At 36.6% G+C, this 20,669-nt stretch overlaps 8 protein-coding genes across 8 annotated transcripts; 4 read left to right on the top strand and 4 right to left on the bottom strand.

Moving 5' to 3' along the window:
- Positions 1-113: 113 nt before the first annotated feature.
- BDF20DRAFT_826400 (armadillo-type protein) lies at positions 114-3,363 on the bottom strand (the record flags this gene model as incomplete). Its single annotated transcript, XM_053078069.1, has 9 exons — positions 114-193; positions 259-492; positions 571-961; positions 1,042-1,564; positions 1,641-2,219; positions 2,290-2,448; positions 2,526-3,043; positions 3,118-3,174; positions 3,244-3,363. The coding sequence occupies 9 exons, from the start codon at positions 3,361-3,363 to the stop codon at positions 114-116; spliced, it is 2,661 nt and encodes an 886-aa protein (XP_052932888.1).
- A 112-nt stretch (positions 3,364-3,475) lies between these two features.
- On the bottom strand, positions 3,476-5,441 carry BDF20DRAFT_889895 (uncharacterized protein). The gene has a single exon (XM_053082158.1). It carries the CDS (start codon positions 5,352-5,354, stop codon positions 3,780-3,782), a length of 1,575 nt encoding a protein of 524 aa, XP_052932887.1. The 5' UTR covers positions 5,355-5,441; the 3' UTR covers positions 3,476-3,779.
- Positions 5,442-7,762: 2,321 nt separating this feature from the next.
- Positions 7,763-9,717, top strand: BDF20DRAFT_889890 (uncharacterized protein). Its single transcript, XM_053082157.1, has 6 exons — positions 7,763-7,995; positions 8,072-8,170; positions 8,281-8,322; positions 8,489-8,540; positions 8,614-8,832; positions 8,941-9,717. The coding sequence occupies exons 1-6, from the start codon at positions 7,836-7,838 to the stop codon at positions 9,560-9,562; spliced, it is 1,194 nt and encodes a 397-aa protein (XP_052932886.1). The 5' UTR covers positions 7,763-7,835; the 3' UTR covers positions 9,563-9,717.
- Positions 9,718-11,805: 2,088 nt separating this feature from the next.
- Positions 11,806-12,216, top strand: BDF20DRAFT_826335 (uncharacterized protein; the record flags this gene model as incomplete). The annotated part of the gene is made up of 1 exon (XM_053078065.1): positions 11,806-12,216. A coding segment is annotated over one exon (411 nt), but the record flags the coding sequence as incomplete, so codon positions are not given.
- A 500-nt stretch (positions 12,217-12,716) lies between these two features.
- Positions 12,717-14,488, top strand: BDF20DRAFT_907638 (PCI domain-containing protein; the record flags this gene model as incomplete). The annotated part of the gene is made up of 6 exons (XM_053083404.1): positions 12,717-12,803; positions 12,907-12,966; positions 13,057-13,185; positions 13,270-13,518; positions 13,710-14,381; positions 14,456-14,488. The coding sequence occupies 6 exons, from the start codon at positions 12,717-12,719 to the stop codon at positions 14,486-14,488; spliced, it is 1,230 nt and encodes a 409-aa protein (XP_052932884.1).
- A 1,058-nt stretch (positions 14,489-15,546) lies between these two features.
- Positions 15,547-16,768, top strand: BDF20DRAFT_838583 (uncharacterized protein; the record flags this gene model as incomplete). The annotated part of the gene is made up of 3 exons (XM_053079182.1): positions 15,547-16,359; positions 16,433-16,493; positions 16,581-16,768. The coding sequence occupies 3 exons, from the start codon at positions 15,547-15,549 to the stop codon at positions 16,766-16,768; spliced, it is 1,062 nt and encodes a 353-aa protein (XP_052932883.1).
- BDF20DRAFT_889883 (uncharacterized protein) lies at positions 16,629-18,090 on the bottom strand. Its single transcript, XM_053082156.1, has one exon. The coding sequence runs from the start codon at positions 17,995-17,997 to the stop codon at positions 17,083-17,085; it is 915 nt and encodes a 304-aa protein (XP_052932882.1). The 5' UTR covers positions 17,998-18,090; the 3' UTR covers positions 16,629-17,082.
- On the bottom strand, positions 18,091-20,387 carry BDF20DRAFT_889881 (yeats family-domain-containing protein). The gene is made up of 5 exons (XM_053082155.1): positions 20,223-20,387; positions 19,944-20,151; positions 18,668-19,870; positions 18,250-18,595; positions 18,091-18,157 (listed from the first exon to the last, which is right to left on the bottom strand). The coding sequence occupies exons 1-4, from the start codon at positions 20,223-20,225 to the stop codon at positions 18,423-18,425; spliced, it is 1,587 nt and encodes a 528-aa protein (XP_052932881.1). The 5' UTR covers positions 20,226-20,387; the 3' UTR covers positions 18,091-18,157; positions 18,250-18,422.
- Positions 20,388-20,669: the final 282 nt, after the last annotated feature.

The raw sequence follows: 20,669 nt of genomic DNA, 5'->3' as shown, positions 1-20,669 counted from the left end.
GTCCAAATATTCAATCCTTTTTCAGTGTTATGGTTTTGTTTTTTACTATTCTTTTTTTATTAGTGCAATGGGTCGGAATTTTGAAAATGTGGTACTTCTTGTACGGTTTACACTCATTTTTGGTCCTCTTCCATATACTCTGGGTTCTTTCGTAAAAGTACAATACCTTCCAACACTGGTGCCAGAGGTAAATCTAAGGAAAGAGAAAAATAATTAGTACCAAATAAATTGTTGACTGTAAAACACTATGGAACTTACATTCTTCGGTCGCAAGCTCAGCACGTTCTGAGTGAGCCAACAGGACAGGTGTTGAGTGTGTTTGAAAGCCTGTAATTGTCCTAGGACGACCAGCTTGACCGACAACATCTACGGCTTGACCGACACGTACAGTAACTGGCAAGCTTTCCACGGATTCATCGAATGTAATCAGGAATCGTGGATACATAGCAGTAACCAAAGAGTATAGTAAGTAATGATGTTTTCCGAACATAACTAAAAACAAGATGCGTCGACAAATAATGTTAATATCGAATATCGAACGAAGTAATAATGTTGATCAAGGATAGTTACATGTCTTGTGATCTGTGAATGCTATAATACTTGTCATTAAACCAGCGATGGCGACAGGAGACATGATTTGACGATCAGTATGAAAGGGGTTCAACGTCATAGTTCCTTTAGCCATGTGCAAAAGACCCTGAGCGATACGAACCATGAACAAACTTGGAGCATCCTTATGGTAAAAACTAGCAAGTTGTCTTAACATCTGGGCAAGACGTGCATTATTAGTACCGGCGCCAACAAGGCCCATAGCGAAAATAGCACTGATAGCAACATCGCCGTCGTTGTCGTGAGAGTATTTACTAAGTGTATCAAGAATGTTTACTTGTGGGTTGGAAGCGCAAAGCAGACCATATGCTAATGGAACTGCTTTTCTAACAACAGGTTCACTGTAATGCATCTATCGGTTCATAAATCGGGCGTCAATAAAGATAGCCTAATTCTCATTCAATATAACACACACATGGATGAGAGACCTACCAGGTGATTGAATGTACGCAAAGACATCTCTGAGCCGATATCCTCACCCATAGCGATCAACGCAACACCCAAGGTAGCAAATCCTTGAAAAGTATCGTCGTCCTTTTCCTTATCTAAGTGATCATTACATAGATGGAGCATCTTTTGAACCTTCAACACATTGCCTGTTCCAGCATATGATAACGCTTCAACCAAAACTTCAGCCTGCTTGCCCAGTGGATGTTCGATGGCTTTCAAAGTTTCTAAAGTAGCATCCGACGCATCCTGTTTACCAAGGTATAATAAACCGAGACCAAGAGCCATGAAACGGGACCATGATTCCTTAAGATAATTGTCTTCACGCTCCATCATTGTTTGTAAAATAGTGCTAGTAATATCACCATCACAAGTGCCAACAAACACTAAACCGAGTGCCAAGGCAGCTAATGAGGAAATCTCCATGGAGAGAGTAGTATCACTAACCAATGGTAGGAGAAGGCTTGAAATCTCTTCACGGGCAGAGCCTGCATAAGCGAGACCAAGGCTATAATATATGTTAAGGTCCATTACAATATCGCTCACTGACAAAAAACCTAACTGGAATAGAACTGTAAGCTTACCCGAAAATTGCAGCTTGCTTGATAGAAACACTGCCAGTTTCCAAATGTTCGGACAATAAAGCCAAGGCAGGATCTGATTCTTCACGGACACCAGTATTTAAAATACCAATGGCAAGTAAAGCGCCAGCCTTAATGTGATCGTCGGTTGAATACATATATTTGTCGATCAAACTTAAACCATTTTCAATATCCCAAAGACAAATCATACCCAACGAAGCAGTGGCGCTGGTCATACCATGCTCCTTGGTCTTATAAATCCAAGAAGAATCGCTTTCATCTTCTGTTACCATAAGTTTATCTTTACAAAATGCTGCGTTGACAAAGGCGTTGACAAAAGTAGATGCTAAATTGTTTCGAGCGGAATCGATATTGCTACTGAAGGCAGTTCTATGATTTTCTAAATGACTTTTGTAGATATCTTCTGGTACTTTGGGTTCCATTACATCTAATTCACGAGCAAGCGAAAGGAAATAACTGGAAAGATTGGAGTTATTAATGCAAGCGTTGAGGTCTGCATCTTCTGTTTCTATATATATTTGCTGACGTGCAAGTTGGAATGCCATTTGTTTTTTTAATAAACTATAAGTATAATATTTTCCATCAATTAGACCTTCCATCCTACAAGACTGCAATCAAGGACAAAACTTACGGATCAGGGCACTGTTCGAAATCCTCTCTAATCAAATCCATATCACCAACACGAATAGAGAGGGTGAGTGCTTGTGCCCATTTTTCTTGATTGCGATAAATTGCTCGAGCTGTCTTGAGAAATTCAAGATCATCGGGAGGTGCTAACAAATTGACACAGCTATAAAGTAACGTTAAATTACTTGAAAGGAAGTAATAAAATACTAATTTCATTCATATGTATAAAACAATACTTACCCAACCATATAAAGACATACTCGTTCATAAGTGTTCTTGTCTACAAATTGAATAATTTGACAGATGGATTCAACTTCAAGTAAAAGATCAACAGCATCTGCTTCAGCATTGTGTTTAAGAAAGAAAGGTACAATTTCAAGAGCCAAGCGAATCAATTCGTCTGTAGGCTGATCATTCTCAAGTCGTGATTGATATTCTTGCATTATTTCGCTGGATAAATGTCGAACATACTCATGTCCCCAAGAACCAATATCCTCTTCATCCGATCCAATGAATCTATACTTTAATGTTTCACGTTGTCCTTCTTCCCCATAACTCATTGAAAGGACTGACAAAATATCGGCAAAGAGCTTTTTGTCGGAAGAGTCTGACCAAGATTCATGAAGTTTCTTCATCAAAGGATACCATTTACCCAAGAATTTCAAAGGTTTTGGTACAGATGTCATCGAGCTTGTTGAAGTGCGGATAGCTGTACGTAAGTGTTCAAGTGCAGGGCGATGAAGCTCTGTATTTTCATCCTAAAGATTATAAATTAGCAGACCGATGTTAGCTGTCGAATTTAAGGAACGCAAAAAAAGTTGTAGATGCTTACTTGCAAACGTTCAACCATCAATTCCAACTCATTTTTTAATTGTTGGTCTTCTTCTGACTAATTTATACAAAACCAAATGTAAAATCAGTAGGGTTCATTCAAACTGAAGTGTTTTCACGCTTTTACCAGTTCTTCTTCTTCTTCAGCCTTCTTGTCATTTTTATCCTTCTTTTCGTTCTTAAGATCCTTTTCATCACCTACGGCCTCTGAAGGCTTTGATACTTCATCTTTCTTTTCGTTAACCATTATTATTACTTTTACAAATTTGAAGCGTTGAGAGAAGGTAAAAGGTGCAATCTCTTTGTCGTTTGCCTCGCGTTTCAATTGAATATCCTCGGAAATCTGACAGTGGAAAATTGGGACGCGCAACACAAAAGCAGCGCATGCGTCATTTGGTGCGTCACTCCGCTAAGCGTCACAGACAGTTTTGCTTTGAACCTTTTTCTTCCTTTTTAGGTGCAATAGATAAAAAGAATTATTACTATGAATGCGATGTCTATGAATCCTTTACGACAAATTACTGTAGGCATCAAATCAAGATAAATTTCGGACGTAGCTATTTATTAGGATCTGGAAGAAGGGCAAAGTAGCAAAATCTTGTAAGTATTATTAGGGTATATTATATTGCAAACATTAAGTTACGGAGTAGAGCATCTTCAATGTCATGGATGCCTTTTAAAACTTTTGATTATGGAGGATAAGGTTAAAGAATGACGGTGGTTCTTGTTATGAGAATGCACTACTTCTTCTTTGAAAAGACTTCCATAATTATGGTGCGCAGGTTTTGTAGTTGTAGTCGTATTGGGATTATTAGGCTTGATAACTGAAGCACTCGTTTGTATTGACGAAGGAATATTATCTACCTTCAAAGGAGACGTGGATGAAGGATGCCGATGCTCTTGCATTGAATTCCGATATTGCGTTTCAAAATGCTCTCGACAACTTGACTGTACACGTTGGCTATGACATTTTGACAATAGGAAAGTGGGTTGCTGTGGTTGCTGTGAAGTTGGTGTGGGTGGCAGTGGGCTTATTGGAGGAGGGCTTTGCGGTATTGCTGTTTGATCAACAAAATAGGAATACTTGCTTTTTAGCGAAAGTGAGGTTGGTGTTTGTCTTAGAGTGGGTGATTCAGGCAAAGTTGGAGTTGATGATTGAGCAATCCTTGCCAAAATATCGATTGAGTTTACACTGTCTCGTTGTTGGTCGTCTTTCAGTGTGATTTCGTCATTTACTCGGTTTTTGGGGATGCCTATTGTTTCTGCCGATGACAAAGTTCTGAGTTCGTTCACTTGTTTAAGTAAACCATCACGTTCATCAATGAGGACGGACAGCAATTTTTTTTTATCCTCCAATTCAATTCCTTGAAGTTCCAGTTGCGCTTTCAAAAGTTTCTCGCTATTATGTATTGATTGATATCCTCTACGCCTATCATTTCGAGTAATATTTGCTGTCGATGGGCTATTATCACTCAATTTCTTTTGTAGAATAGAGATCAGCTTATCCTGCTTTTCAATTAACTCCCTTAACGTTTTATTTTCGAGTCGTTCTTTTTCTAAACTACAAACGTATTGAGTAATTAAAGTTTGCATAGTTCGCTCATTAGCCTCCAGTAATTGCCGTATTTGCAGCACATCATACTGTGAGTCTTCCTTATCATCCTCATGTGTATCTGTGTAATTATGAATGAGATCTGTTATAAAGTCGTCAGAAAATCGCTTTGTTCTCTCGCTTTGCATTATTTCTATCTGCTGATGCAGTTCGTTTATACGCTGTTCATACATATTTGACTGTACATTAAGTGCCAAGATCATTTCACTGTCTGACTTTTTACATTTTGTTTCAGCAGCGTTGTATTGTTGAAGAACATCTTCAAACATTTGTGTCAATTCAGTAGCTAAAGTATTGATTGTTGCAGCTCTAGATTTTGCTTGTATTTGGTTACTTTTGGTACTTTTGATCGAAGACCGCAAACGGTCCTTTCGATTGGGCGACGATGGCGGTGTATAAGCTGTAAATGAGTTGATGATAGAGTTAGTAGCAAAACTACTCCTGTTATCTGCATAATAGCTTGTTAGATCATGGCTCTTCCTAGCTCTTGTTTTATAAGGAACTGCTGCTGTTTTACGATTTCCTTCGCTATTGTTATGATGCTGTTGGTAGAAAGGAATAATTGTTCCAGTATTCAATTTCGGCAAGCTTGTCAGCAACTGAATTCTCGACTCCACTTTACTCATTGAATTTGCTATAACTTCTTGAATTGATAATAATGCTTGAATATCTGTTTCAAAAAGAAGGGTGATTGAGTGAATTAAATGTTTTGCTTATGGCAAAGGGAAAATCAAATCTGCTACGGTTTAATTACAATTTAAAGGACTTCTCATTCATTTTCAACTCAGTTTTATCAGCTTCATTTAATTTTCCCGTATTCGTTTGATACTTTTCGTTCCGTTATTACGAACCAATCTAGTATTTAAAGATCTAAGACGCTGTCGTGGACTGGAAGAGTGGCTAGTTTGAGAGATATTATTCATTGGCAATCAAATGGATTTTCCTGTGTATCGTGTCGAGAGGACATGCTCAATGAGATTGTCAAACCTGTCTTTCATAAAACAGCTGCACACAAATATTGTGCTACCACAGTTGCATTGCCGTTTGCATGCTGACTGTCAATCATTTGATACCATAGAGCGCAAAAAATTTGTTCTCTACACATTCGATGCGCATACTACCGATATAGATGGTATTAGAGTATTCAAAAAAGCAATGACAAACATCTATGTGTCAAATTTATACTTCGACAATGAAAGTTTAATTGTAATTCCAAAAATACATTATGTGTCGATTCATAGATAAGGAATTAATTTTACGGAATACCGTTTTAAGTTTGCAAAATAGCCTCAACAGCAGTTATAATACGTTGAAGTAGTAATTATATGGAGGTGTAAATATTTGAAAATTTGTTCGAATTATTGATCATTGTAAAAAAAGTTAAAAGCGTTTATTTTTCAGCACTTTTATTAAAATCGAGTTTGACAATTATCCTATTTCATCTAATTTTTGAAGACAATTCACTCAAATAGAATGTGTATCTGTAAGCTTCTCTACAAAGTCGAAACTGCGTACAACAAACTGCTATACAATTCAGCCTTGATGGCGACTTGATTAATTTTTGTTCGATTAAGAACGGCTTTCACAGACACAACCAAAGTACCGAGCAGACATTGGTGAAACAGCTCGCCAGGACGAAATAGATCAGAGGAACAAGTTTACGCTTTTCGAAAAGGTGGACTTGGTGTTCTGATAGATTTTTTTTTTTTTTTTTTTTTTTTTTTTTTTTTTTTGTATTTTGACTTGGTATACCTATGTATCATCTAAGGCCATCTAAGTAACGTTAAGTCATAAGAAAAAAATTGATTACTTATTTGCCAGTGCTATATCCTGAATTAATGCAATAACCAGCGATAATAATAAACGAGACGCTTGAATTAACAAAGATCGGTGCTGGTTAAATTGTTGAGATTCCCTTGGAAGGCATAGCTTCGGATCTGAACTTAATGGCAACATAAAAGGTTTTGCGCACTAGAGCCTAACGAGAGTAAAGCCTCATTTACGTATTCCTTATTTTTTTTATCTTTTTTAGTAGGGATATATCAACTCTTTTAAGAGATTATGGCATATAACCCATCGAAAGGAAACCACTTATTCTGTACCATTTGGAGTGGTATTACTATAGGAGTCAGTTCATATCTGTGAAGCATATGCCATGAGTATATAACTGTAAACGGAAGGTCAACTGTTTATGTTGGTGATAGTAATAGGAGGTGTATCTTATATGACTTGCAATTGGATGGAGTCTGGAAAGAGCATATAACATCATTCGCTAGAATAACGAAACCAATGTGGCAAAAATAATATAGAAACTGTGAAGTTGATATTTACAAAAGCATATATTCTTCAGGAAATATACTAATTGTTACGATTAATTGCTGCAATTGAAACAGCAGTATGCATATAAACAGAATAATGGTAAACTGCTAATAAAGTATTTGTCGACTGAGCAAATAGAATTGAATTTGTCATCATGTCAACCATAAAGCTTCTGGAAGTCAAAAATGTGCTGCAATAATGAATTGATCCCGAACATCACGAGTAAGTAAGACTCTTCACTCTGTTTCGATCATTTAAAAGGACGGTTACAGCCGTACCCTTTTATGGCTGACACGCATCGAAAATTGTCTTTTTCTCGGTTTGAGAGTAACAATTACTACTGTTACACTACATCTAGGTTACACTTGGGCTTGCAAGTTTGCAAAACAAAAAAGCCATTATTTTGAATTCGTATTCTACTTATTAGACTATGAATAGCTGCTTGTTAATATACATGCATTTCTTTGGAAACCAACAGGCTTGAATTATAGCAATCTAGTGAGATGTTATTATTGTATATAAATAAGGTTGTCTGTTGTAAACAGAAAGCAATCAATAATAAGTTGTTAATGATCATGTTCTACAGTGAGCGATCAACACCGATGCTTTATTTAGTGAAATACATGTATACATTGTGGGTAAAATCAAAAGTGCTTGTTTTAAAAGTAAATAAAAGCCCAAACTTTATATTTAAGGTTATTTGACCTCTTTTGATCCTCTTGCTGTCTTTCTTTTCTGTATTAGATTCACTTTAAATTTGCTGATCTCCATCAATTAACAGAGCTAAAATGGAGCTAAAGGATAGTCCACTATTCCGGTCAAAAGAGTCGAGTGTAATAATATGCTTGGTCACCTTTGAGGCCTTCATCATTAGCATATTGGAAGGTATGGTGATAATGCATCATCTAGGTCTAGTACAGAACTGTAACCCAGACTCAGCAGGAATTGGTATGAGAAGCATTGAGGCAGCAATAGTTAAAAGACTACAATATCTGATCAACACTGCTATTAACTAATACCTTAGGCGTAAGCGAGTCTGATTTGATTTATCATTCCTTGTTCATTATCGCACATATATTTCAGGTTATCCTATGTGTGGACGCGTTATATCAGAGAAATACAGGTACGTAATCTGTAGAAAGCAAGAAAGCAAATACTACAATTAAAGAGTTTAGTCAGTAATTTTACCCACTGCAGAAGCAACCTTTTAATCATTCTTTTCTACAACTTTAGCTCAACTTTGTGCTTTAATCACATTTGGCTTATTGGTCGTAGGTACGTAGATCACACTTTAGCCAAATTATTTGCAGTTTAGATTGTCAATTGTTATAGTCTGGTTTCTAACAAATTCTCTGCTTTATAGTGTAAGTGAGACTGATAATGATGATCCTTACTGTAAAAGTAAAAATACAAAATGACTGAGCAAGGTTCCTTGAAAATAGTTACGCAATCATTCAACTTCAACAACATGTTATTTTGGAAAATGCAGTATGGTCAGTAACTCCACCTAGTCACTTTATATTTACAGATTAGACAGTAAATGCACTGACGATGTTCTATCCATAGCGGTAATGAAGCTTTTTGGCATCCAGTAGATTCACGCTGGCAAGACAGTTTATTCGGAATGGACTCAGCCAAAGACTTCTATAGAAGTATTATGAGACCAATTGAATACACTATTATTGCACTTATTCCGGCATGCTTCTTAGCTTTGGCATACTTCGGATGGAGGTTACGAAAACAATTTGCTTGGGATAATTACAGAAACTTTTCAGCAGATACACGGTAACTACAATAAGTGCAAGCTGCTAAAAGCCAGAAGCAAGGAAAACTACAAATTCCGATTAACCAGGTAGCATATTTCACTAACTATATGATTCAACATCCAAATAGAGTAAGAAGTGCTTTGATTCAGATGAGCTTACTTTTGACCCTGCTCAAACTGGACTTTTTCTTTGTGTTTGGATTTGCTGCTCAGTTGATCCCTTCTAAACTACTAGGCTACAACGACTCAATTACTGAAACAGTTTTGGTATTTGTGTTTGGTAGTATCGGTTTATCACTAGCTTTAATTGCTGTTTATCAAGAAAACTTGTATGCTATGGGAGCATTCATTTGTGGAGGCTGCTTATCCGTCATTTACTTCATTTATCGAATCGTCATTATTGCTAGACCCCGTATAAATGGTTATGATCCTTACTTGCATACAAGGCAGTTCCTTATTTTTACCACAGTAATAGCTGCCGTGCTGATTCTGATCACCATAACGGTAGCATTCAAATGCCTCATCAATATCAGAAAAGGAGTCTACTTATTCCAAGGTAACTCAATTTACAAGCGACGACAAGTCAATGACAAAACAGATCATGAAGCTATCGATACAGAGAGTCTGCATGGTTTCGAAATGAAGGGTAGACAGATAGAAGAGAAAACTGCAGCATACAATGAAGCAGATGACGATCGTATTGGATTAAAGCAAAAAAATGAACAGTCAGCCTTGTGGACTATCGAATAGATTGTCTTATCTTTACAGTATAAAAGAAGAATTGCTTTTAAAAGAATTGCCCGTATTAAAAAGTCCTATGCTATTAATCATTTGCTTCGCTTATTGTTCTTTCTATTTATTTTAATAAATTTCTTCAGTTTTAGTTGTAAAGCATTTTTTTCCCCCCTTTATACTGAGAGCTGTACTGGGTTCGGTTTTTGAAGCAAGAGCACTTAAGTTTATAGAAGGCAAATATTATTTGGGCGTAAGACTTATCAATACAGTTCATCGAGAAGCAAATTTGATGGCCAATCTCATATGAGCGGTCAAAAGATATATCATTTGTTACTTATTTACACGAAAATTTGATCTTTTCCTTCCTAGAGGTTTGTTTTGTATTGTGCCTAAATGTGTGTAAAACATAATTAGAAGTCAATATAACCAGCTTTTTATTATCAGGAGTGCTAGATCATTGTCGTTTATCATATCTTCTAAAAGATCAAAAAGAAATCCTTGATGAACGTGCCCAAGCTATATTGGCAAAGAAGATACACTCATCATCAGTGATATCATCTTAATTTGTTTATGAGATGTAGCAAAACTATTGTTTGCGCTTCGTCCAGTTTCAAGTTAGTCACTGATCCTTATCGAAGCCGCTTTTCTTATTTACCCAGAAACATTGCCCATACGGGATGAGTAAACAGCGCAATTGTCAATAGAATTCATCGGTTAGTTAATGGTGAGATCTAACTTTCCTGCAGATATAGCTATTTTCGTCCAAAGCAAAGTAGACGTGCGCTGTATAACATCAATACAAACGCTGATCCTAGGGAGGTCTGGATGCAATTTGCAATTGATTATAGCAGATACTGAGTCAGTCCACGTTAAATATTCTATTTCAAGAAGGGCCTTCTTATTATCATCAGTTGTGGTCCAAGTTATGTATCAAACTGAATACCTTGAACATTTATATAGCTTGTTGGTAAAAAGCAACAATCACAGTCAGGAATTATACTGTGAAACCGTAAAATTCAAAATAAGTGTTGCTTTGAGGATGCACTTTACTTCTCAATGTCTATAGAATTTGTCGAAAAATCGGTCCACTGGTATTAGTCATAGTGAAAACTCGTAAAAAGGCATTTCGAGATTTCATTGGTCATCAAATAGTGTTCAATTGTGCATGAATTGGTCAATGCCTTTTCTGATTTGCTTCAGACAAATATACACATTGTCTTTTCGTTCACTATAAATTACTCAGGTACTGTAATTGCTTCTTGATTTTGTTTAATCCTACCAAGTACTGTTCATATCAACACCAGATCCAAGCTAAAAAGGATATTTAATCTTGATCTGCTAATTGTTCAATGACTATGAATGATAAATGTGCCCTTATACAGAATAACGAAACCAATTACAGATACTATAAACGATTAAGCTTTTTCAATGGAAGAAGCGATTCGTAAATCTGCACACAGCCAATCATAACGTACAACCATCAAAGGAGACAAAACTTGTCATCAAATTGCCCAATCAAAATTAAGTTCATGCCTGTTTGTGATATAGATTATTGTCTGTTAGAGAACTGAGAAGCGAGGATATAGCGTTCCAAATAAAAGAACAAAAAAAAAAAAGAAAAAAAAAGGTCACCTCTGTTAACAGTTTGTAACTGAATCTTGTTCTCTTCCATATCTATAAGTTTTACTATATTACCAACGCAGAGCATATTTTTTTCACCGTATAAAATGTCCTCAAAACGCGAAGAACAGACAGTTTCCATAGACCATCCTATCCCTTCGTCATCTTGGAAATTGGATAACAATTCCTTGGATAAGTGGTTAGAGGATGACTTGGAGCAATCAACTCTTTTCAGCCAAGCAAAACTGATTAAATGTGAAGAAAACAGCGCTCCTACAAATGAAAAATCTAGCTCCAATCCTGCCTCATCATTGCCTTCTCCTGATGAAGAGCGTTATTCAACTTTTGAACCGTCGCAGTGCAGTGAAAAACGAAATAGCAATACCCATACACCGATAGACACTCGCAAGTTAGATGGTCAACAGCTGTTGCCACACAGTTTGCTGTCCTTATTAAAAATTTATTCAATATTGAGTACAATTCGATTACATGAAAGGCAGCAACAACAAACACCTAACATAGGAACAACTGATAAACAGCCATTGTCACCCAAACAATCATCTACAACAAATATTCTTTATACTATACCACTAATCCAACCTCCTCCTTCTTCGTTGCCTTCACCCGTACTGAGTGTAGAGAATGGTACAATCAAGCATATCACCAGCAATAACAAAGGAAAACGGAGCCGCCAGCATGCTGATAGGTCAGAAAACAACAACTTACCCAGCATCGACTCCGTTCTATTAAAAAGACAGCGTAATACAGATGCGGCACGTAGGTCACGGTTACGAAAGCTGGTCAAAATGGAAACGTTAGAAAAGCGTGTTGAGGTGCTTAGAGCTAATAATGAGCAACTAAAAGTTAAGCTAGCTGTGCTGGAAAGTGAAGTGATTCATACAGCAGAAAAAGAAGAACGTAACAGACAAAGAATTCAAGATTTGGAAGCTCAGTTAACTGTGGCTCATAAGCAATTAGTAAATGAGTATCAACCAAAAGAATCAAAGCTTGAAGAAGTTACGACAATTGAAGATACAAGGAAAAATTGACCACTATTCTATGTAATTCCCCTTTTTTTGGTTGTTTGCGTTATACTGTAGTGGAGCCCATCATCGCATGCATAGTGCTGTAATAGTATCTCCAAACCTACACATTCCATTCCTCTCTGCATATAAAAAGAAAGAAACGAATAAAAAAAAAGCTGTCTTTAAACAGAATTTGAGCTTACATCGTAATCAACAATACGCTATTAGTGCTTCCCAGAATAGTAGTAGTATATGCTATTTAAATAATCTGGTCATAACGCAAGAATATGCTTCATGTTCACTGTTTCTAATTCGGCTCGCTTATAACAGCAGCACTGCGTTTCAGGTACAGGATTAAAAATTCTTTTTTTCGCGTCTTCTAAATCGAAAAAGGAAGGGGAGACACTGAGTTCGAATAAGAATGACGTGTTCTTGAGAAGTCTACAATTCAAGCAAGAAACGTAAGCTTCTGCTTTTTTCCCTTCTACACTGATTCTCTCAACTTAAAGTAATTATAACAAAGAATGTCTGACGGATCTCTGGAGAAAATGGAAAAGGACTTCAGTCCTCAGGTTGACGCCTTGCTGCCTGAAACTGAAGGATTAACTAAGGTACATTGCGTATAATTAGCTTCAATGGAAACTTAACGATATCAAAGTACGCGCTTATTCACCTTGAACTTTCTTTTTGTCTTTCAACGATGAATATTATTAGCAAGGCAAACTGAATGAAGCACTTGAAAAATTGTTATCTTTGGAAAAGCAAGCCAGAAATGTATGTTAACTTTTAAACAGATGCACTTCAGCAGATTTGAAAAACAAACAAACTAACCTTCCCCGATTTTAACTTTGTCTATGCATGTAGGCTGCTGATCAGGCGTCGACTGGTCGTATCCTTGTTCAAGTTGTTAAATTATGCCAAGAAGCCAATGAATGGAAACTCATGAATGAGCAAATTGTTTTACTATCAAAAAAGCACGGTCAACTGAAAGCTGTAAGCATTCAAAACGACAACACAAAAACAAACAACGAAGATGCCAAAAAAAACCAAACTGACTTTTTCTTTGAATTCAATCAGGCTACATCTAAAATGATTCAAGAAGCAATGAGTTATCTTGATTCAACTCCTGATATGGATACTAAACTCGAACTAATTGATACACTTCGTACAGTGACTGATGGTAAAATTTATGTTGAAGTCGAACGTGCCCGTATTACTCGTCTTCTCTCCAAAATTCGTGAGGATGAGGGCAAAATCACAGAAGCTGCTGATATTTTGCAAGAACTCCAAGTTGAAACATTTGGCTCCATGGATAAAAGAGAAAAGGTCGATTTTATTCTGGAACAGATGAGACTTTGTTTAGCCAAATCCGATTATATCAGAACGCAGATTATTTCTAAGAAGATTAATACCAGATTTTTCCAAGACAAAGAAAACGAAGTAAGCAATTTACTGATTGGATTTTAATATAGAAAAGAACCAAAGACAACTGATGCTCAGCTGCCTAAATATTACAGGATCTCAAACTTAGATACTATGAGTTAATGATACAACATGCTTTACATGAAGATCAATATTTAAATGTTCACAAATTCTACAAACAGATCTACGACTCAGAATCAATTCAACAAGATGAAGCTAAATGGAAAGCCGCACTTCAAAATGCAGTTTTGTTCATTGTGTTGGCACCTTATGACAACGAGCAATCGGATTTATTACACAGACTTTATGAAGACCCCAAATTAGCTTATATCCCTGAGTATCAGCAAATTGTCAAATGCTTTGTAACTGTCGAGCTCATGCGTTGGACTGAGATAGAACAAACCTACGGCCCTCTTCTTACACAACAGCATATGGCTTTTGATAAATCCACCCAAGATGGACAAAAGCGATGGAAGGAGCTTCATCATCGTGTAGTTGAGCACAACATCCGCGTAATTGCCAAATATTACACTCGCGTCAGCACAAAACGATTAACGCAGTTGTTGGATTTGAGCGAGAAGGATACAGAAGAGCTTTTGTCCAAGTTGGTGGTTTCAAAGACAATTTATGCTCGTATCGATCGTACAGCTGGAATCATCAATTTCCAAACAAAGAAGGATGCAAATGAAATATTGAATAATTGGTCGAATGACATCAACACATTATTGAATTTGATCGAAAAGACTTGCCATTTGATCTCAAAGGAGGTAATTTCAACTGAAAGATTCAAGGATGGTGATAAGAAACTAACGTTTATATTTATCTCAACTTTTATCAATAGGAAATGGTTCATAGCATAGCCAAAGTCAAATAAAATCTCTTTCTTTGCACTTGACTAGTGAACTACTAATAAAACATCTTTATTCTTCCTGAGTCCATTTAAGCAAAATCCAGGTTTTTTGCCTCAATTGAGCTTTCAGCTTGGAGCAAACAACGCGGAAATTTAAAATGAGAGGGATCCTCATTGTTCATGCAATTTTTCAGCATAAATTTGGTTAATTGCTTGACACTTGAATTATTGACAAACATATACGGGATTATTAGCAAGCTTAAAACCAATCTGTGACTATCTGCTGTTATTAATCAAAACAAACAGTGTACTGGCCTTGCGACTACTGTCTTTTTTTCCTTTGAAAAGAACGGGAAATGCCTTGCTTTTAATTGGTTCCTGAACAAATGTATCAAAGTACCTTTCACTCAAAATAATGACACCTTCCTTCTAAGTTATTTATTTAAAGGATTAGTAAGAACTTGAAAGTTGATTTTTTAGGAGTCATAAAGTTCAATCATGCGGTTTCCATTGTATCTAAAGTTCTTATCAATTTCATTTCTAGAAAAGAAAAAGTGTATTATTCATTCCGCATCTTCCGCTAAAGTTAACAAAATGGAAGCGACGGGATAAACGTAACTTACCGACGAAAAGAAGAGGGCTGAAAACGTCAACTAGAAGAATGATATAACATTCTTTTGGTGTGTAAACAAAAGATTAGTGTTTCATTGTTATATGTTGTTTTAACATACATGCAAACAAACAGGTTGAATTCAATCTGTTACTGCGTTAATAGATAAAATGCATCAATGTTGCAGAAGGCAAAAATACCCATGCTTTCAACGCTCGCTACTATAAAAAGAGAAGCTTTCGTAATCAAGGGTTTCGTTTCCTTTTCCTTCTCTTATCTACTTTCATATCTCTCGACTATAAAAACTGGCTGAAGAAAAGTGGAGTTTGGATACAAAATTTATCAACAACGACGGATTTCCAGGCCTTCACACAGAAAAAAGAAAATGGCTTACTCTTCGTCTTCTTCTTCTTTTTCTACTTTTCTTTCCTTTTCAGTCAAATTCATCCTTTTACAATTGTTGAGATATATTATGCGTGATTGGCTTGCTCTTCCATTATCACCTAGTACAGTCAGTCATACTAATAACGAAGGAAGTCTGGCTACTACAACTACCGCAACTACAAGTGATGATGACACACAAAATTATGATATAATAAACAGCAAATCAGCTAACACCACCTCAACCGACGGTGAACTCACAGAGAATGATGAAAGACCTGAACGAAGAAAAAGAAAGCCAAGTTGGTTTTCTATTCTGAAAGTGTTTGGTGTTTCGAATAAAGTAAAGAGCAAATCATCCAAAGCAAGAAAGAAGCTGAGTATCAGTAATAGAAGCAACTCTAGTGCAACCGTTTCATCTATAGCTTCTTCTATTGCAACTACAGCGCCAGAGCAACCCATCTTTGAAGAACGTAATGATTCAAAACAAAGTGAACAAGCACAAGAAGCATTAATGGGAGAACAACAACAGAAACAAGAGCAATCATCATTACTTGTAAATGAGATTATAAAAGAAGACGAAGGAGAACACATACAAAAGCAAGTAACACAAAACGCAAGGACCATCTTACCTAAAGAGTTTGGTGAAAATAAGGCATCTGAGCCCATTATAGTAGCAAAACAAGAAGAGGAACTGCAAGAAGTGGAAGAGCTCGCGGTGTCCTCATCGCCTTCACTCCATAGGAACAGTATTTCATCAGCAAATAGCAGCATCGTTTCAACAGATGTTGACTCTGATGATAACTCTACACCTTCTAATTCGCAGATACTGTCTGCACCTACAACCGCTGGCAATGACTTGAATAACCAAAAGGCCACCGCTGAAACAACAGTATACACTAAGGTATAGCTCCGTCTTTGCGTTAATTGCCTTTATTACACATATTCTCAGATTACTAACACTTGTACGCAAGCAGGTTTGTTGGAATCACGGTGGTTATAAAGTTCAAGTTACGGGAGAATTCGATAATTGGTCAGGTATACTCGGGACTCCTTCCACTTTTTCTTACACTTAAAAAAGAAAAAAGACGGACGGACACTCACATGACTGTAATACTTAAATAGTCTCCATCAATATGATCAAAGATACTGAAAACCCCAATCGTTATTTTGCAGAAATACCTATACCTAATGTGAACAAGGACATGGAATTTAAGTTTGTTGTAGATGGAGAATGGAGATACGCAGAGGAGTTACCACACCGCACTGATTGGCGTAAGTCGTATAACAGCAAAAAATCCATAGACTCATAATTAACCATCTCCTTTTCGCATAGGCGGTAACATCAACAATGTTATTTATAAAAGAAAAATCTGAACGAATGAAAGATTTACAACATTCTGACCTCTCTGCCTTTTCTTTCTTTTTGATTTTCGCCACAATTTTCCCACTTATATCCCACATTGACTCTTTTATTAAACATAAGATCAATATGACTCTCACTACTATGTCAGTTTTCCTACAAAAAGAAAAGGAGAAAGAAAAAAATAAAATAAAAGATCAGCATAAACAGATTGCATTGAAGGGTATATGTTGGATAGGAGCTGATAAAATGAATTGATCTTCATCAAACACTATCAGTCGCGTAAAGTATCGCAAAAACAATCACTAAAATAAGCAATATAGTGCTAAACCCTATGGACATGATTTGATTCAACTTTTGCCAACGGTCTGCCATTTTACCGCCCTTTTCTAATACGTGTTTTGGCCAGATTGACCCAATCCACCAAAAAAAGGGAAATAAAAAGCCCAATAAGAATAGTAAGCCGCTGATAGAGTAAAAGCCATCTCCTTCATCCTTATCAGCCACCCACCAGACAGGTTCAGCAGCATCACTAGTATCTTCGGTGTCTTTGTTATCACCGGCAATGCTATTATGATCATTCGCCGCAGATCCTGGCCGCTGTTGTTTATCAACACTATGAACATTGTCTACATTCAAGCAATTATTGAAGTAGTGAGATGCTTCCACATCTGTAATATCTTTGTCGTTTAACGTTGGTGTTGTTACAGTAACAATATTATTGCCGTTTGTCACGTTTAGATTTTTTTCGGCCATTCTATCTGTTCGGCCTCTACTAAAATAGTCACCCAAATCCCCTTGCTGTTGCTGTTGGCTGTCTGATGGTTGACTCGCAAAAGCAGACGAGTTCCGTAATGTAGTTGCATCTGATAACCGATTTTTTAAAATGGCAGCATTACGTTCGGTAAACTCACGATCAATATAGTCCTCATATGCACTGTTTCTCTCATTAAAAGGCACAGCAGTATTATGCGACGAATGTATAATCATTGCTTCAGTTGATAAAGAAGAAATGTAAGTTGTTGACGTTGGCTGCTGCGTTGGTAATCGTGTGATTTTTGCTGCTTTTTGTGTTGCATTATTCTTATTGTCTAGAAACTGTTCTGTCAGTTTCAAACGCCAGTCAAATGCAGTATCGCTATTCTCTTGCTCGTCGTTTTTGCTATTTTCATTCATCATTGCTGAATATACTATTGCAGAAAAAAAAGAGAGAACAATTGAAAAAGGCGAAGTCAAACGACGTAAAAAGGGGGCCGTATCTTACAACACAGGTTTTTTTTTTTTTTTTTTTTTTTCTTAAAACTGCAAAAACAAGAATATTTGTATCACTTGAAGTGACCTAGATTTTCCCAGATACAATTGTGTTAACTGCGACAATACTAAGAGTACCATGCAATAACACAACAGCTTTTTAAATAATTGTATACTCACCTATGAATTATGGCTAAAACCCTCAATTTGACACTATTTTTCTGCATTCCGAAACCGAGAAGAATAGCTCACTCACTACTAATAAAGAAGAACTTGGTTTTTCAACATGCAGTTATAATATAGAATTGATAAGATCTAATAACAATTTTTTCAAAGAAATAGATATTTAATATCTATAATAAATAAGGAGCCGTATAGTTCGGGTCAAGAATACTATCATCTGATAGTGAATCATCAAGATCATAGCCTTCTTCTTCATCTTCTTCGTTTAGTTCCTCAACAAAATCCCACAATTTTGCCAGCAATGTTCTATTACAAGAGAAAAGATCTAATTGTATGCTACCATCTATATTACGATACAAAGAAAACATTAAAGTTGAAGCTTAACATTCAGGTAATGCTGCGCCGTTAAACTTACCAGGACCATTTTTTAATATGACATCGTCGGTTGCATATTCCACAATCAACCTTTGGAAATCTTCATTTTGTTCCGGTGTCAGCGTAACAAATCTTTTGGCCAATTCCAGCATATCCACCTGGACTGGTATATCAAGTTGCTGCTTTATTTCTTTGGACAATTCAGCCTGATCAACGAAACTTAATCCATACACATCCTTTAAGGTATATATAACATTTGTAGATGTTTCTGACGTTGTTACTGGCGCGTCAGAGCATACACTTGATCCATCCTCATTGTCCGTGGTAGAAATAAATGAATTCTTCCTTTTGCTTGACGGCAAAGGCGTTTTCATTGCATTATGAGCTTGTTCTTGATATTGATCATGGCCTTCTTGAGTAGGTTTAATAGTTGTGGCATCAGAGGGTTTTCTTGAAAGCGCATGAGCTTTATCCTCTTTTTTCTGGGTAACAGTAACTGAATCTTTTGCTTTGCGAGATGACTTAGCATTGCTAATACTATCAAAAGATTGTTCCGGGAATTGATGATGTTCTTCTTCATTTGTTTTGATAGCTATGTTATCAGAAGTTCGTCTGGGACGTCTGGCAGCTCTTTCCTCCTCTTCTTGTGCAGAGCTGAATGGGTTCTTCCTTTTACTTGATGGCGAAGATGGTTTAAATGCAGTACGGGGTTGTTCACGATATCGGTTATAGTTTTCTTCAGTATTGACAGTAGCAGCGGAGCGTCGTCTTGAGCGTGGAGCAGCTCTTTCCTCCTCTTCTTTGGTAACTGTATACGAGTTTTTACGTTTTCTTGATGGCAAATGTTGCTTGGTTGCGCTAACCTTTGAGGGGCCTTGATAATGTTCATGGTCTTCATCAATATCGTTTTGATAAGCAGCAGGAGATAGGTTTCCTGACTTGTCAATAGAAGAGCTCCTAGTAGCACCATATGGTTTCTTACCACCCTTTCGTGGACGGCTTGCATTTGGAGAAGATATTTCTGATGAAAAAGATGAAGGTTCACCAGATAATAACTCGATGAGCTCGCTAGAAGCATTGGGAAACTCTAGAGTAATGACCTTAGAGTAGGTAGGTTGCGCAAAGTTGAGATCAAAGGACAGAACTTGAGGGTTTGCAATATCATTCTTGAAGTAAAGAACAATCTTCAGATCAAATTCACCCCAACCTTTCTCTTGCAAAACATAAGGCTCAACTTTCCTGGCTGTGAGGAAATAAAAAGAAATTTAGCTGTTTGGTTCAAAAAACGCGTTTAGAAGAGAGTAAGAGAGACTTACTTCTATGCGGCTCTGAAAATGTAGGATGTAGAATATATTGAATGTAATTAAGAATCATGGAGAGTTTTCCTTTGACTTCTTCACCATTATCCATAGCAACGAGAGAAATTTTCCAGTTTCTCCAAGGATGACCATCTTCAGATCTGGCTTCTGAACCTTTAAGAACGTGATTATGGCAAGTTACTTTTATGTCTTGCGTGGCTGTGGTCTGGTTTTAGTGTGAAAAGCAGTTTAAGTAAGAGATATAGCCTTTTCTTGTCCAAATAAAGGTGACAATACCATTTTCTAACGTTCCTGGAAAGCTTTTATGGTCTGCTGTGGGGTAAATAGGTTGAAGAAAATTGAAGAGAGCGATATCTCGGAAAATGAGCCGCCTTTTATCCTTTTGAAAATAAAATTTGATGACGTGTATTGGATAGATAAATGGATGACTTGCGCGGGAAATGAACCTGGAAAATGTAACATCATCAACCCTATAGATTAGAACAATAAGTGTATGCAGCGCATAAGAAGTACACACATCATTAACAAATGTATTTGTCTTTTGTAAGCAAAGTTGTAATTGTTGGTTCGACAAACGAACATAAAAGTTTAATTGGCCAAAGAGGCATTCGGTCTAATTTACTGCTTTTTATATCCATCCGCTTCCCAAAGCAGATAATTTTATACACAAGTATGACATAGAAAAGTCTGTTAAAAGAACAAATATGTAAGGAATTAGTTACT

Source organism: Mycotypha africana (genome assembly GCF_025528875.1).
Source record: "Mycotypha africana strain NRRL 2978 chromosome Unknown BDF20scaffold_10, whole genome shotgun sequence".
Classification (NCBI taxonomy): Eukaryota; Fungi; Mucoromycota; class Mucoromycetes; order Mucorales; family Mycotyphaceae; genus Mycotypha; species Mycotypha africana.
Note: the sequence above shows the minus strand (reverse complement) of the source record. Positions and strands in the feature narration are given on the sequence as shown.